The 14,858-nt window shown below is 41.0% G+C and overlaps 1 protein-coding gene and 1 long non-coding RNA gene across 15 annotated transcripts in view; one reads left to right on the top strand and one right to left on the bottom strand.

The window, feature by feature from the left end:
• The window catches only part of LOC138761709 (uncharacterized), a 42,650-nt gene extending 28,333 nt beyond the window's left edge, over positions 1-14,317 (top strand). The window contains exons 2-3 of the long non-coding RNA XR_011356444.1: positions 10,247-10,338; positions 13,521-14,317. This is a non-coding gene — a long non-coding RNA (uncharacterized lncRNA). The remainder of the gene's footprint in view (positions 1-10,246; positions 10,339-13,520) is intronic.
• The window catches only part of hdac4 (histone deacetylase 4), a 481,405-nt gene that overhangs the window by 127,500 nt on the left and 339,047 nt on the right, over positions 1-14,858 (bottom strand). For all 14 annotated transcript variants that reach the window (XM_069934297.1, XM_069934289.1, XM_069934292.1 and 11 more), the window contains 3 exons: positions 10,949-11,061; positions 2,908-3,024; positions 1,260-1,455 (listed from right to left, as the gene is read on the bottom strand). In XM_069934297.1, the coding sequence (XP_069790398.1) occupies positions 1,260-1,455; positions 2,908-3,024; positions 10,949-11,061 (426 nt within the window). The remainder of the gene's footprint in view (positions 1-1,259; positions 1,456-2,907; positions 3,025-10,948; positions 11,062-14,858) is intronic.

The raw sequence follows: 14,858 nt of genomic DNA, 5'->3' as shown, positions 1-14,858 counted from the left end.
CCCTGGTCCTCCTGAAGTCCACGATCATCTCCTTTGTCTTGTCCATGTACCATTCTTACATCATAAAAATTTCCACCTCATCTCTGTACTGTGACTCATTGTTGTTGCTGATGAGGCTAGTTACTGTTGTGCTATCTGCAAACTTAATGACTCTGTTGGAGCTAGATCTAGCCTTGCAGTCATGGGTCATTAGAGTGAACAGGAGCAAGCTGAGCTCACAGCCCTGAGGTATGCCAGTGCTCAATGTTCTGCTGCCAACCTGGATAGACTGTTGTCTTTCTGTTTGAAAGTCCAGGTTCCAGTTACATAGAGGAGTGTTGGATCCGAGTGAGGAGAGCTTCTCCCTGAACTTCTGCGGAACGATTGTACTAAACCCTGGGCTGGTTAATGAATAGCCCCTGCCCTGTGAGGCATCATTCTCCAGGTGGTTCAGGATGGCGTGGAGGGACAGTGCTATATGACGGTAGTCACCACTTTTTATTCCAGCTCTTGGATAAGCTGTAATTGCAACAATTATAGAAAATCTCATGCTGTGTGGTCCGGTACTATTGGAAACCAAATAGTATTTTTGTCCACAATGAAGGCTAAAATCTCTCAAAGAAGGAGACGATCATCAGCTCATCCAAAATCAGGCCCTGAGCAAATGAACTGGTGCTTTCATCAACTGTATTGACTTGAGGTCCAAGTTTGTTTACTTTGTGACAAAGCATGGAATAACCAAGTAAAAAAACTGGCAATACATTTCACCAAGAGTTCAATTAAATTTATTAACATGCTATTAAAGTGCAAATGTAATTTTGTTAAATAGTTTTCACTCATTTAAGGATTTTTTTTAGCCTCTCCCCAGACAATGTTGCCTGAACAATTAGCCAGCAGTCCACAATTCCTTGGGGCTCTGCCAAAATAACATCGAGACTATTCTCAGAGGATTTGGTCATCTCAGCTTTAGATTTTAAATGAATAAGCTAGCAACAAGAGTAGAAGCTTACAAATAATTATCAGCCAGATATCCCTCATTTTAGAACTAACATTAAATATTAGGTAAAGGAATTTTGCAGAATTCAAAGTGCTCAATTTAAAAAGATTAAAAATTGAGCCTCCTTTAATTTTAAAGTAGAAGTAGCAGGGACTCAACTTCTCATTGACTTCACTTTTTTCCTAATGTTAGAAAACCATGGCATTCTAACTATCCATTAGGAAAGACAAATATTTCTCACAATTACCCCAATAATGCAAGACATCCTTAAGGAGTTACTTACCGGTTACTAATGGACTCTGAGGTGTAGACTGGTCTAACAAGACCATGTGCTGCAAAAGAGGTGCATGTCCACCAGAGCCATCTTTATCCAACGCCGTTGCAAAGTAGTGCGGCAAATGAGCACCAGCAATAAATGGAGTGTTCAGTGGGAGACCTTGCAAGCTCACTCTATCGCCTTCTGCATGTCCAGCAGCTCCCTGCATGCAAGGGGGGGGGGGGGGGGGGCGGGGGGGAAAAGCAGTAATTTAAACAATTACAATTCTACTACAGTGGAGGAATGCAGTTATACAAACATATCTGGCCAAATATTCTCTGACAAGTTAACTGAAACAAAGCTGGAAAAAACCCTCAGAAATTTGTAAATTCTCAGTAGAAATAGGTGAGCACCCAGCTGTAAGTATCAACATCAGTGAACATATCTTCCAAGTTCACAGATAAGAAACTTTAAACCAACAAATGAAATACTTCTTTATGGATATTATTAATATTTTTCCATTTGCATAACATTTTTAGAAAATATGCAATTTAAAAATATTCTTTACAAATTGAAATTTAAGGAATTCAATTGCATTCTATGTTTCAAGCATCTTTTAAAAACCAACTAATTGGTGTACACAAGTCCCTGACTTTCCCCATCCTCAACCATAGTATTTCTCACAGGATAAAAGATAACAAGGACCTAGAAATTCTTCTGCTTTCAAATGGTTTCACAAAACCACCAGAGTGGGGGGAGTGAAAAAGCAACATATTTTGTATTTATCCTCCCTCTAGTTTCTTGCAGAGGATGTGTGCCTTTCCATTCTGGACCTTTGTTACTGTTTTGATGAGGTAAATGCTTTCAAAGTTGTAAGAGTGTGTTCAAAATACCTGGTTTCAACAATGCAAGGAACTAATTTGATGCCTCTTAACAGCGAAGCTTAGATAGGGAGCATCAATTTCTCCATCAAAATTTCACGATGCATTGCAAAATCTCCAGAATACCAGCCTTATTCCTCTGATCTATGTCATTGGTCATTCCATCAAATCTGTGCAAGTGGTGGGTGTGATTTGGCGAAAGAGAGCAATAACATTTCCATGCCTTATTATTGTCAGTCACGTACTTACCTTTGTCGGGAGCAGTGCCGGCCACCGCTGATGATGTAAGTGATGCAACGTACGGGAGTAATAGTGGACGTGCACAGGTGTGTTAAGTGTTAGTATATGGGTGATGAATCTCAGATGCAGGAGGAGGAGAGTGAGAGTGTCAGGATCACCTGTGAGGAGGTCAGAGGAGTTTAGCTGGGCGGTGTTTGGGGAGTTGAAGAATGCAATGTTGTGTCTAATGAATAATAAAAGAAATTGGAACTTCATGGTGTGTGCTGAAAGAAACAAGTGAGAGTATTCTTTATTTATTTGCAAGCTGTGGTGAATCAGTGCTGCTACATTTATCATCTCACTTACAGAGCAACAACTGGATAACTGTTTTAAACAATTGTTAAAACCTACTTCCAGCAAACAGTTGATGGGTTGGATGGAGCAAAACACTGAAAATGGAGTGATATCTCATATGCACCAGGCCTATCCAAACACCCCAAATTCTTCACCAAAGCCTAAGCCCCCTCCAATAACAGTAAGTGAATAAACATACAATCAGGGGCTTCAGTACTTACACTTGCAGGGCCCGTGGCTGGAAGACCTAAAGTTATGTTAGGCAAAGATGGCGATGTATACAGTGGCAATTGCGTCACAGAGCCATCTCGAGCAACGATCTTGTGAGCTAAAGTAGGCTGAAAGAGAAAAACAGTAATCGAGTTCCACTGACAATGTATTTCAGCAAGCTACTGTTCTTGTGGTTAAAAAAAAACCTCATTCATCCAGCATTCCCATTTTAGAATCAGGTTTCAAGAAGATTAACCACAGATTGACATATTATTATACTGTCAAAATACCAAAGTGCTTTTATCTATGGGAAGGTTTAAAATGAGTTCACACTAAATCAAGTGGTGGCATGTCATCTGGCTTTCATGTACGAGAATTCAGCAGCTACTAAGTAAAATTTGGTGAGTATCACTATCAATTCTGCCTTGGAATTGCATTTGCACTGGAAAATCTTTCTATCTTCTCTGGTGTGCTTTTTCCTTGAGCATCTTGTTGGGAGACTTTCCCATCACAGCAATGACCAGCAGAAGTCAGCTGCAACAACCTGGAATGATCCGAAGACTCAGAGGATAGAGTTACCATGGTTTTGATGTTGACAAGGGAAGTGCTTGTGTATGTTGGAGTTGAGGGCAGAGTATCCAGTTTGTGCAATAATTAGTCATGTGCAAACATGAACTCAGCAGGTCAGGCAGCAGCCAAGGAGCTAAATGATCAGTCCACATTTCAGGGCATATTTAGTCTGGATAAAGGTTCCTGACAATAAACATTGACTGACCATTTATATTCATGGATGGTGCTTGGGGAAATGGGATTAGTAAAAGCTAGCTGTACTACAAGCAAATGAAAACTGCCATTTGACAGATCAGTAAAGTTGAAAACTATGTAAAATAAGATTAAAAAAGGCCCAGGTTAAAGATAGGATGCAGCCCAGACAACTAGGGGATGCAGGTGAACAAGCAGATGAAGCTTTATTTATTATTTTCCATATCTTTAAAAATCCAAATTGCATCTATTGGAAGCTGGCAAATATGACACCTTTCTCAGGGAAAAAGGCCAGAAAGCACTGATCGTTTCAGGTTATGGTTGTGGTATTATGTGTCTTGCAAGATGAAATTAAATCAACACTTAGAAAGCTGAATTGGGGCGGAATGGATTTGGAAATTAATCCCCACGGTCAATTAGAAATAGCACATTGCACAGATAAATAAAATGCACAAGGTAGTGTCAATGGATTGCCAGAAGTGATCTGTTATGAAGCCACAAATTAATATTACGTGTCATTCTTGTTTAAAAAAATTATGGGACAGAACAGTTTTGGACATTTAACTGGACATGGATAGAATCAGCAAGGTCACAAGCAGCAGGAAATCTTTTTTTAAGATATTTTTCAGGTGGAGACATATAAATTCTTGGCATGCTAGGAGGTGACAGGTTACTAAGGGTTGACAGGGATTCAGCATTCAAGCTAGTCAGATCAGTCATTGTCTTATTGAATGGCACTTCAGGCTCGAGGGGCTGAGTGGCCTCTCCTGATCTTATATGTTTACGAGTATATAAGTGAACAACAGGATGACAGCAGTTAAAATACCATAAAAATTCAACAAATCCTTGTATTTACTTTTGATACCTCAGCTGAACCAAAATCCTATTATATTTATGACCCTGCTTTTTATATCATTACTTTTAAAGATCTACATGTCTGTACTTTTAAATTTTAATTTCTCCATCTGTTATAAATTTTACTTTCTAGTTTATATTTAAGCAAATACCTATTTCCTTTCAGTGAGAGGGTAAAGATTGGTGTCTTTGAGGGTCATCTGCGACTCCCAGACCCGAAGTAATTTTCTTGATTCTTGAATGCCCTGAAATTGCCTGATGCTTCAGAGTGAATAGCAAAAAGGCAGCAAATGCTAACATAGACCATGATGCCCAAATTTATGAACAAACAATGCAAATAAATATGTACAAAAAGACTTTGTTCTTCAGAAATGGTTGCTAACAGTATGGAATGCTGTACCCTATTAACATCTGCCTCAAGATTCAATTTGATTAAAGTAGCTTTTAAAATTAAACTGAATATTATTTCAAAAGAACACTGATATGCAGTAAGCTGAGTTTCGTGTGAATGTAATGCAAATTCTGACTTGAAAGAACAATTCCAGCCACCCATTCCACCAAGTCTCTCATGTGCTACACCCATCTACACCCTCTGCTAGTCTTATGCATTGCTTGCCCTCTAAAGTATTTCTTATAGCCAACTCATGTCATCGATTCCCCCTCCCCTCCCAATCTCATCCTCCATCTACTCCATTACATCGCACATCTATTTTTCTATTTTGTGGACAACAGAGTGCTCTAGACATTGTAATAATCCAATGTTCAGGGAAAGTGTACATTTCAATCCATTTCAGGGGCTTGCACTGTAGACGAGTGAGATGCCTCTAGTCTTTCAGTATTTATCCTGCGATTCTAAAAATAGAAAGCAACAGTAGAATGAAGGCGATGTAAATGGACCCATCATATTAAGTCCCAGACTAAGTGAGCAAATACCACTGCTCAGAATTCCTGCTGCCCATCAGAATTACAAGCAACATGAGGGCTATCTGATATCTTCTTGTTTTAACTTAATTATTTTTGGAGTTGCTGTCTGCTTTGAAGGAGGAAGGCTTTCATTTCATGAAGTGTGTAACTCTTCCAAAGTATATACAAGAGGATTCCAAAATAAAGATTTATAACTTTTGGGTAAATACTAATTTCATGTAACTTGATACATATCTGTTTAATCTGTTATGGAGTACCAATGACTTTCATCAGTTCAGCAAAAAAAAAAAAAAAAATTTTAAATGGCCAGACGCTAAATAATTTTGGGACAGTCAGTATGTTTTTAATGGATCAGTTTCCCTGCATGGCAAGAGCCTTGCTAAGCCTAGACTTGACTTTAGTGGATTCCCTTTCATCAACATGTTCTCATGTGTGCCCAATGTTCAATAGTGATCCTTGTAGAGTGCCAAGGCCTTGCAAACATAAATTCTCTCTTGGGAGGGGGATCTTTACCCAGTCATTGTTGAATGTTTTAACTCTGCTGATGCCCCAACTTAGTCTTTTACTGGACTCGATGAGGAACCAGAAAACAGTTACAAGATAGGAGGAAGTCACTTATCCACCCAGTCTGCACCAGCTCTACACAAGAGCAAACTATAATTCGCCTCCATCTTTCCTTTCAGATAGCTATCTAACTCCATCTTTCCTTTCAGATAGCTATCTAACTCCATCTTTCCTTTCAAATAGCTATCTAACTCCATCTTGATGACTTGCAATTAAAAAAAGTTTTCCTTGTATCACTTTTTTTTGACAATTACCTTCATCCTGTATTCTATCTGATACTTGGCCCTTCCATCAATAGGAACACTTTCTTTCTTCCATTAGATTATTCTTTGGCTTGGCTTCGCGGGCGAAGATTTATGGAGGGGTATGTCCACGTCTGCTGCATGCTCGTTGGTGACTGACAAGTCCAATGCGGGACAAGCAGGCACAGTTGCAGCGGTTGCAAGGGAAAATTGGTTGGTTGGGGTTGGGTGTTGGGTTTTTCCTCCTTTGCCTTTTGTCAGTGAGGTGGGCTCTGCGGTCTTCTTCAAAGGAGGTTGCTGCCCGCCGAACTGTGAGGCGCCAAGATGCACGGTTTGAAGCGATATCAGCCCACTGGCGGTGGTCAATGTGGCAGGCACCAAGAGATTTCTTTAAGCAGTCCTTGTACCTCTTCTTTGGTGCACCTGTCTCGGTGGCCAGTGGAGAGCTCGCCATAGAACACGATCTTGGGAAGGCGATGGTCCTCCATTCTGGATACATGACCCACCCAGTGCAGTTGGGATCGTGTTCTATGGTGAGCTCACCCAACTGCGATTAGATTATAGGATCAGAATATAAAGGTAAAGATGTAATGCTGAGGCTTCACAAGGCATGGTCAGACAACATTTGAAGCAATGTGAGCAGTTTTTGGCCCCATATCTAAGGAAGGATGTGCTGGCGATGGGTGTCCTAGGTCCAGAGGAGGTTTATGAAGCAACCCCCATTTTCTCTGACCACTTTGATCTACTGCACCTGACTTTATATTTCCAGTTCTCATTCATTCCTATCCATATGTAGAAATGCACATTTCTTAACATTAAGTTGACCCACTGTATTGAGAACAGTCATGGCTGTCACATGACATCACTGTCCCCTACCTAATCAGAGGGCACACCACCTGCCAATCAAGGTTTGGCCTGCCCCATCCATTAGTGTACACTTTGTCATTGGCATCTTTAAATTCCTTTGTACTTTGCCATGGCTCATTGGCTTTTTTAATCAGCTTAACCTACTGGCACTGAGTTATTGGCTCCCTGCAAGTTACCTGGGCTGGACTCCAGCCTGCCTTGGGGCCATTGGCTGTTGTAATTGGATTAACCTTTCTTACACCGAGCCATTGGCCTTCACTGTTAACGACCTGGGCTGGACCCCACCCCCCCACCTCACCCTCCAGCACCATAAAGGTGCCATGTATGCTTTGTTCTCTCTTTTTTGCCATCTTTGAGGGACCACTCTGCTTCACTCCAAGATGAGAAACGTGGAATGGCACTGGAGAAACTGTTGGTGAGCTGTGCACTAAATAGGGTTGTGAGCGATTATTGTCCCTAAATAGCATAGATCCATGGCTGCAGAGAATCAAGTGGTGCAGGTGTTGTATTGACTTTTCCCTTGGTTGTATATGTGTGTGTATTTTGTTCCCACTTTCGTATTAATTGCCCATGTGTGTTTTATCACTTACCTAACTTTTTCCCATGATTGCTAATAAACTATGCACCTTGTTTATTGCCGACTCGACTTTTTACACACGCCCAATAATAAATAGTGTGCATTGTTTCATTGCCGCTACTTTTTCCCCACAGCTGCTGTAAACTGTGCGTGTGTGTTACCAATTTTCCCCATGGTTGCCTTCTGTAAAGAAAATCCTTTACTACCAAAACTGAGTCTAGAATGCTTGCCTTTGAGACCTACCAAATGTGTTTCCTCACTTACAACATCCACTCCATCAGCCTGTCACCTAATTCACTGTTCAATATAGCTCCAGATTTTATACCTTCTGCAAATCTGGAAACTTTCTCCTGTTCACCAATTAACAAAGCATTGATCCTGGTACTGAACCCCTGAGAATTCCATCCTACACTCCTCCAATTTGACAAACAGTCCTTCATTATTAATCTCTGGTCAGTTAATGACCTATCCATGCTGCTATGGCACCTTCTTATTCAATGGCTTAAATCCTATGACTAGAAGTAAATCATGAAAATCTGTAGACATCATGGTTGAAGTAAAAAGACAAAATGCTGGAGAGTTCTTCCAGCATTTTTACTTCAATCCCATCAATTTACCTTTTACAAGTTCATGCTGGTTTTCTCTAAACAATCTATGACAACCAGTTTTGTCCTTAATGACTGCTTTACTTTAAACAAGTGTTTAAACACAGATTTTCAGCCCCAAGCATCACTCCTAAATCTGCAAATGTCTGGAAGGTTACAGTCCGGACTTTGCATTTACCTCTCTTACTTTCCCTCAGCAAACCAAATGTGTCCTGAGATTTTAAACAGACGATTTTCCACTTTGTGCAGTAACCTTTCTAGTGTCTCTTTTTAATCTCTTCCAGTGTTTAAACTACTTTGTCCTTTGTTGAAACTCTAGCACAATCCTCCTCCATGGAAGATTAAAGTCTACATTTCTGTCTTGTTTTTCCTTTTATAACTTTTTTTTTTGTTTAACATCAATCATTCCAAGACACCCCCCTCCCCACCTTCTCTCTCTCTCTCTCTCTCTCTCTTCACCACTGCAGCAGTAATCAACACTGCTACTCTCCCTCCTTTCTTCACCGTATCTTTCCAAACACCTTTTGCATCTAGGAATATTTACAATTCGCTACTTCTGTCTTTATCCTCGTTTCCACTATCACCTTGCCACTCAAATAAAAAACAGCGGTGCTGACATAGCTGTTGTAACCACAGTGCCACCACTGGTGCAGAGCCAGGGAGAGAAGGGAGCACAGACACAGTGCTCCTCCATGGGTTTCTACCACCCAGCCCTACTACTAATAGATCCATACAGGCTTTAAATGCCCTGTTAAAGGAGCCATCAGTGTTTTATTCTAAAATCCTGAAAATGCGGGGTCTGGGCTCAAGATGGCAGTACCTGTGCTGGCAGCAGCCTCAAGTGGTGCAGGCTTAGGGAAGCATAGGACTTGGGCAGGGCACCAGAAAACAGAGAAAATACCCCCCCCCACCCCGTTTGAAAAGGAGCAACAGAGAAAATGGTCCTATGGGGCAGTGGACCAGTGAAGGGCTCTACAACTGAAGAATACACAGGTGACAGGCTGTTGGCGACTCGAGGCAAGGAACACATGTTGGCAATTTGCGGTCATAGGACTCACACCAGACTGTGGACACAGACATCTCCATCTGTTCATCAACCCCTCCAAACTTTTCTGCACATGTTCCGTGATAATGTAGTATCAAGGAAGCAACAAATTGGGGGGTTATTTCAGCAACCACTGAAAAGTTTGCCAATTCCCCTTGACCAGCACAAATAATTTTCTTGTAATGCTATGGTCTTGTCTATGACTATACTCGTCAAACGACAACACTCCTCCATCAGATGTTGCAACTGAATGCTCATTAAGGTACACAAAGTCTCTGATCAACCTGCCGTTCATTGATCTAGGTCCAGAGGCTATCAATTCCATCTCAGCCCAAGCAACAACCAACTTCCAAAAGACGATGTCAGCTGGAGCTCATGTTTTTCTAGTGATGCTGCTTCCTGCATCTGCTTGTCCAGCACAGAGGAATTATCTCAGAATTCCCACGGCACAGGATTACATACATCAAATGTCCTCTTCTGTGCTGCTACTTAATAGTTTAACTACTACCAAGATGCCTTGCATATTTTGTGGGAACATTTTAATTTCTCAGTTTTTTTGTTGAAATGAAATGCTTATTTAAACTCACCTGAACTTGGTTTCCTGCACTCTATTTAAATTTACCAGGCCTACATTTCTTTTGCTCCTGCTCACTGGGACCCACTCCTATTAAACTTTAAGGGATAACAGGGAAAAGCTGTTGAAGAATAACCAGCATACTTGAGATGTCTATGTTCTCCTGTGAACATGTAATAAACTGTAAAATGGTGGCACCTAAACCAAAAAGTTCCAGCATTCCTGCACATAACTGCAAAATTAATGACTTCATCAATCTGTTGACACTTTCTCATGTTTTAATGCAAATATCAAAGATTTATTTTTGCATAATTCTCAGCTTTTTCTTTTCACAGTAATTTCGCCGAATGCTGAGAAGTATGATTAAAATAAGTGCTGGCGAGGAAGCAACTTGCTTATCCTTGAAGATGAACACGAATTTATTGATGTAGGTATACACTTAAATTGTAAAGAAGCCACTTTGAAGATGTGATTAACAGGTACTTTTGCAATAAAGCCAGCCAAATATTAATGACCAAGACCAGATAATTAGCATTGACTGAACTAAATTAATTTGGGTTTTACAAAAGAAGATCTTGCAAGTTATGAATATTAAATTCTGCAATCAGTTTTATGAAATCATTATTTTGATGATACATCTAGATTGTGAACTTGTTGATTGACATTTCCTTTGTTTTCACATTCTTATTGCCCGCATTCCTTGATAAGGGTCAAAATGTTCTAGAAATATCATGTCTTAATAATATCAATCCAGAAAGATGCAATATCAATTTAATGTTGTAAAATTTTGTATAGGAGCATGTTTCAATCACCGGTGTAAATTTTTAGCGGGGTACAAAATTACCTCAAGAACCAAAGTAGCATAAAATTTTGGTCACCGACACCAGTGCTTAATCTTAATCACTTTTATTCCTTTTCAACGGCAATTAAAAGGAGCCAAAGAATATTTCCTGTAGCAATTTTGATAAAAGAATGTGCTACGCCTGGAATGATAGAATCAGTAACTTTATCACAAGAAGCAGTTGCAATGAAGTTACCTCAGTTGGGATGCTGGTGGCTGGTCCAGCTATACCATTTTCTGCAGTGATGTTGTTAGAACTGTTGTTGGGTGAGCTTGGGCCAGATCCTGGAGCGCTGTTGCAAGCGGAATCTGAAAACAAAAAAAAATTAAATTGAGAAGACTCCAGACTCCGCATACTACCTGAAAGTAACTCCTGTTAATTCATTTAAGAATAGGGCAATGACTACTTTTTAAAAAATATAATCTCTCAGGAGATCACTGTAAAGGTCATAATTACTGCCTATCCTTAAATGCACTTCAGAAGATGGCAGTGTGTCTCCTTCTAGAATCACCTGGCAACATATGTCACTCCATAAACGATTCAAAACCAAAGCGCTCCCATCCCACTTTTTCTTGCTCCTTTTTTCTCAGGAACGTTGGCATCTCAGAGTCATAAGAAAAGCAATCTTATTGCCCAACTCACAGTCTATGAAAAAGGGGAAATGGAAAGGTGGATTCAGTGTTCATGTTGAAAATGGATCACTGAATCTTTTTATGTGGCGAGCCGGCTTCCCAGGGCAAAAGGGACAGGATGTAAAGCACAGCAGCGCTGCCCTCTGCTGTGATGTAGAACATAAGCACGGAAGTGAAATCGCCCTAAATATATAATAATGGGAGGCTGGGCAGCAGGTACAAATGCTAACCAAGTACGTTTCTTGCAGACCAAATCTTCTGTGCATCATAACAGCCTTTTTTGAGTATATGTCCGAACCTTGTGAAGAAGATCAGGAAAACGTTCCTGCAGAAATTTGTGCACTTCGGTCATAGGCTGAGGATATCATTGGGATGTCATCAGCCATCCCCCTTTCAAGGTGGTTTCAGCACTCATCAGTTTATGCAGGAGGCAGTGCGACTTTGATCCACTTCTGACACTAGGTCCTTGGAGGAGGAAACATGGAGCGAGAGGGACCCATCCAGCCACCTTTTCTGCATCATGCAGGTAAGTGAAGCGTATAAACACCAGGAAAGCAGGCTTGAGGGTTCTATGTAAAAGGGGCTATAGAGTCATATCACATGGAACAGCCTCTTGAGGTCAACTCATCCATGCCTATCAAATTTCCACTCTGGACTGCATTTGATCAACATCTTCCCAAGCCATTCCTATTCGTATATTTGTCCAAATGTACTCTGAATGTTCTGTGCGGTACCGCACGGATGGCAGTCTCTTCAATCTGAGGCGCCTGCAAGCTCACACCAAGACACAAGAGCAACTTGTCCGTGAACTACTCTTTGCAGCCGCTTTAGTTGCCCATTCAGAGCCAGCTCTCCAGCGCTTGACGTCCTGCTTTGCGGAAACTGCCAAAATGTTTGGCCTGGAAGTCAGCCTGAAGAAAACTGAGGTCCTCCATCAGCCAGCTCCCCACCATGACTACCAGCCCCCCCCACATCTCCATCGGGCACACAAAACTCAAAACGGTCAACCAGTTTACCTATCTCGGCTGCACCATTTCATCAGATGCAAGGATCGACAACGAGATAGACAACAGACTCGCCAAGGCAAATAGCGCCTTTGGAAGACTACACAAAAGAGTCTGGAAAAACAACCAACTGAAAAACCTCACAAAGATAAGCGTATACAGAGCCGTTGTCATACCCACACTCCTGTTCGGCTCCGAATCATGGGTCCTCTACCGGCATCACCTACGGCTCCTAGAACACTTCCACCAGCGTTGTCTCCGCTCCATCCTCAACATTCATTGGAGCGCTTTCATCCCTAACGTCGAAGTACTCGAGATGGCAGAGGTCGACAGCATCGAGTCCACGCTGCTGAAGATCCAGCTGCGCTGGGTGGGTCACGTCTCCAGAATGGAGGACCATCGCCTTCCCAAGATCGTGTTATATGGCGAGCTCTCCACTGGCCACCGTGACAGAGGTGCACCAAAGAAAAGGTACAAGGACTGCCTAAAGAAATCTCTTGGTGCCTGCCACATTGACCACCGCCAGTGGGCTGATATCGCCTCAAACCGTGCATCTTGACGCCTCACAGTTTGGCGGGCAGCAACCTCCTTTGAAGAAGACCGCAGAGCCCACCTCACTGACAAAAGGCAAAGGAGGAAAAACCCAACACCCAACCCCAACCAACCAATTTTCCCCTGCAACCGCTGCAACCGTGTCTGCCTGTCCCGCATCGGACTTGTCAGCCACAAACGAGCCTGCAGCTGACGTGGACATTTACCCCCTCCATAAATTTTCATCTGCAAAGCCAAGCCAAAGAAAGAAAGACTCTGAATGTTATAATAGCATCCAATACTTGGTCCATGGTTCTGGTTTGGCAACTGTCAACAATGTGAGGAATTTGTGCAGTAAAAATTTTTTAGTAATTAAAAAATCCCAATTAAGGCTATGCCATATCTGTCAATTGATAACAACACAGATGGTCTGCGAATTAAACTGCTATGAAATTACCACTTGGTCCCATTTGCAGCATTTACTTCAACTTGCAGTAGAAATTTCAGCTTTACGAAGTACTTCATTTCTTCCTTATGACATCAGGATGTGTACGTAAATGGCCAGAACAGCATTAATTTATTGTTATCTTTACATTGCAGGCCAACTTGAGATAGTTGTGAGACAACACCAGTGGGAAGCCTGGAATAAGTCATGGATGGCCACAGCAGATAAGGACAGTAGATTTCCTTTATTGAAGAAGGCCAGTGAACCAGACTGAACTTTGAAACAATCAGTGGTTGTATGTTCACCACTTCTAAGAGGAATATCCAGACTTAATTCCTTGAATTTACATTTCCCAGCTGTTGTTGCAAAATCAATACTCATGCCTTTAGATGAGGAGTCCAAGTCTTGATACTGCTCCATTAATATAGCACTATTTCATTATATTGGATATTCTCATTTTTCCTAAGTAGTGGACAAGGTTGAAGCAAATTGGAAAAAAATAAGACCCAATACAAATCATTATTGTCTTAACTGTACATGGGTGAATATAATAGAGCATAAGTATAAAATAATGTATCACTCTATCTCAAATAAAATTGCCCAGCAGCCTTTATATCCTGAGTTCCCAAAAAACTCACACTCTCCTTTTGAGTAAATCTGCCAGCATTTTTTGGCAATCATGTTTATTAAAAGGTGGTTCTCTCAGCCCATGTACTTTTTCTTTATGTAGGTATGCAGAAGTAATCATGGAAGCTATTTTGCAAAAGCCCCTTTTTCACAAACACCTCACAATTATCAAGTCCTAGCAGGCAATTTTAACCTAACTGACCTGTTCAATTCAATGGAATTGAATGCAATGATGGTTTTAAACACATAATTTTATTTGAAGCCAATTAAGAATGATTTTGGGCAACACACAAGACTGGTGCATTACTCTGCATTATTAGTTCTAAACACAGATGCTGGAGGAACTCATCCGGTCTTGCAGCATCCATAGGAGGTAAAGATATATTACCGATGTTTCGGGCCTGCAATACCGGATGAGTTCCTCCAGCATCTGCACATTTTGACTACAATCACAGCGTCTGCAAACTTTCGTGTTTCACTATACTGTGTGTTTCCTGTTTCACTGGTTTAGCTGGAGTTCCCAATCTTTGCAAAAATGGGCATGTGTTTTACAATTATGATAGAAAAACATTTGTTGCTTTATATTGATTGTTGAGCTGCCTTTTTATAGAGAGGAAGCATAATTAAAGCTTCAATGATTTACATTTTAATTGCCTATTAAGTCAGCTCTTTATTTAGTCAGAAATATCTTCCGGAAAAAAAAACCTCCATTAAGAAGGTGCAAGAATATTCGCTACTGATGGCTACTTCCACACATTTTCTTCTGACACAATGAATGGAAATGAGCATGTGCATGAGCACAGCTGATAGCTGGCACTCTTACACATGCTTAGCACAGGAGATCAAATTAATCCTCCCTTATCATG

Source organism: Narcine bancroftii, chromosome 4 (assembly GCF_036971445.1).
Source record: "Narcine bancroftii isolate sNarBan1 chromosome 4, sNarBan1.hap1, whole genome shotgun sequence".
In the NCBI taxonomy this organism is placed as follows: Eukaryota; Metazoa; Chordata; class Chondrichthyes; order Torpediniformes; family Narcinidae; genus Narcine; species Narcine bancroftii.
This window is presented reverse-complemented; position numbering and strand designations above follow the sequence as displayed.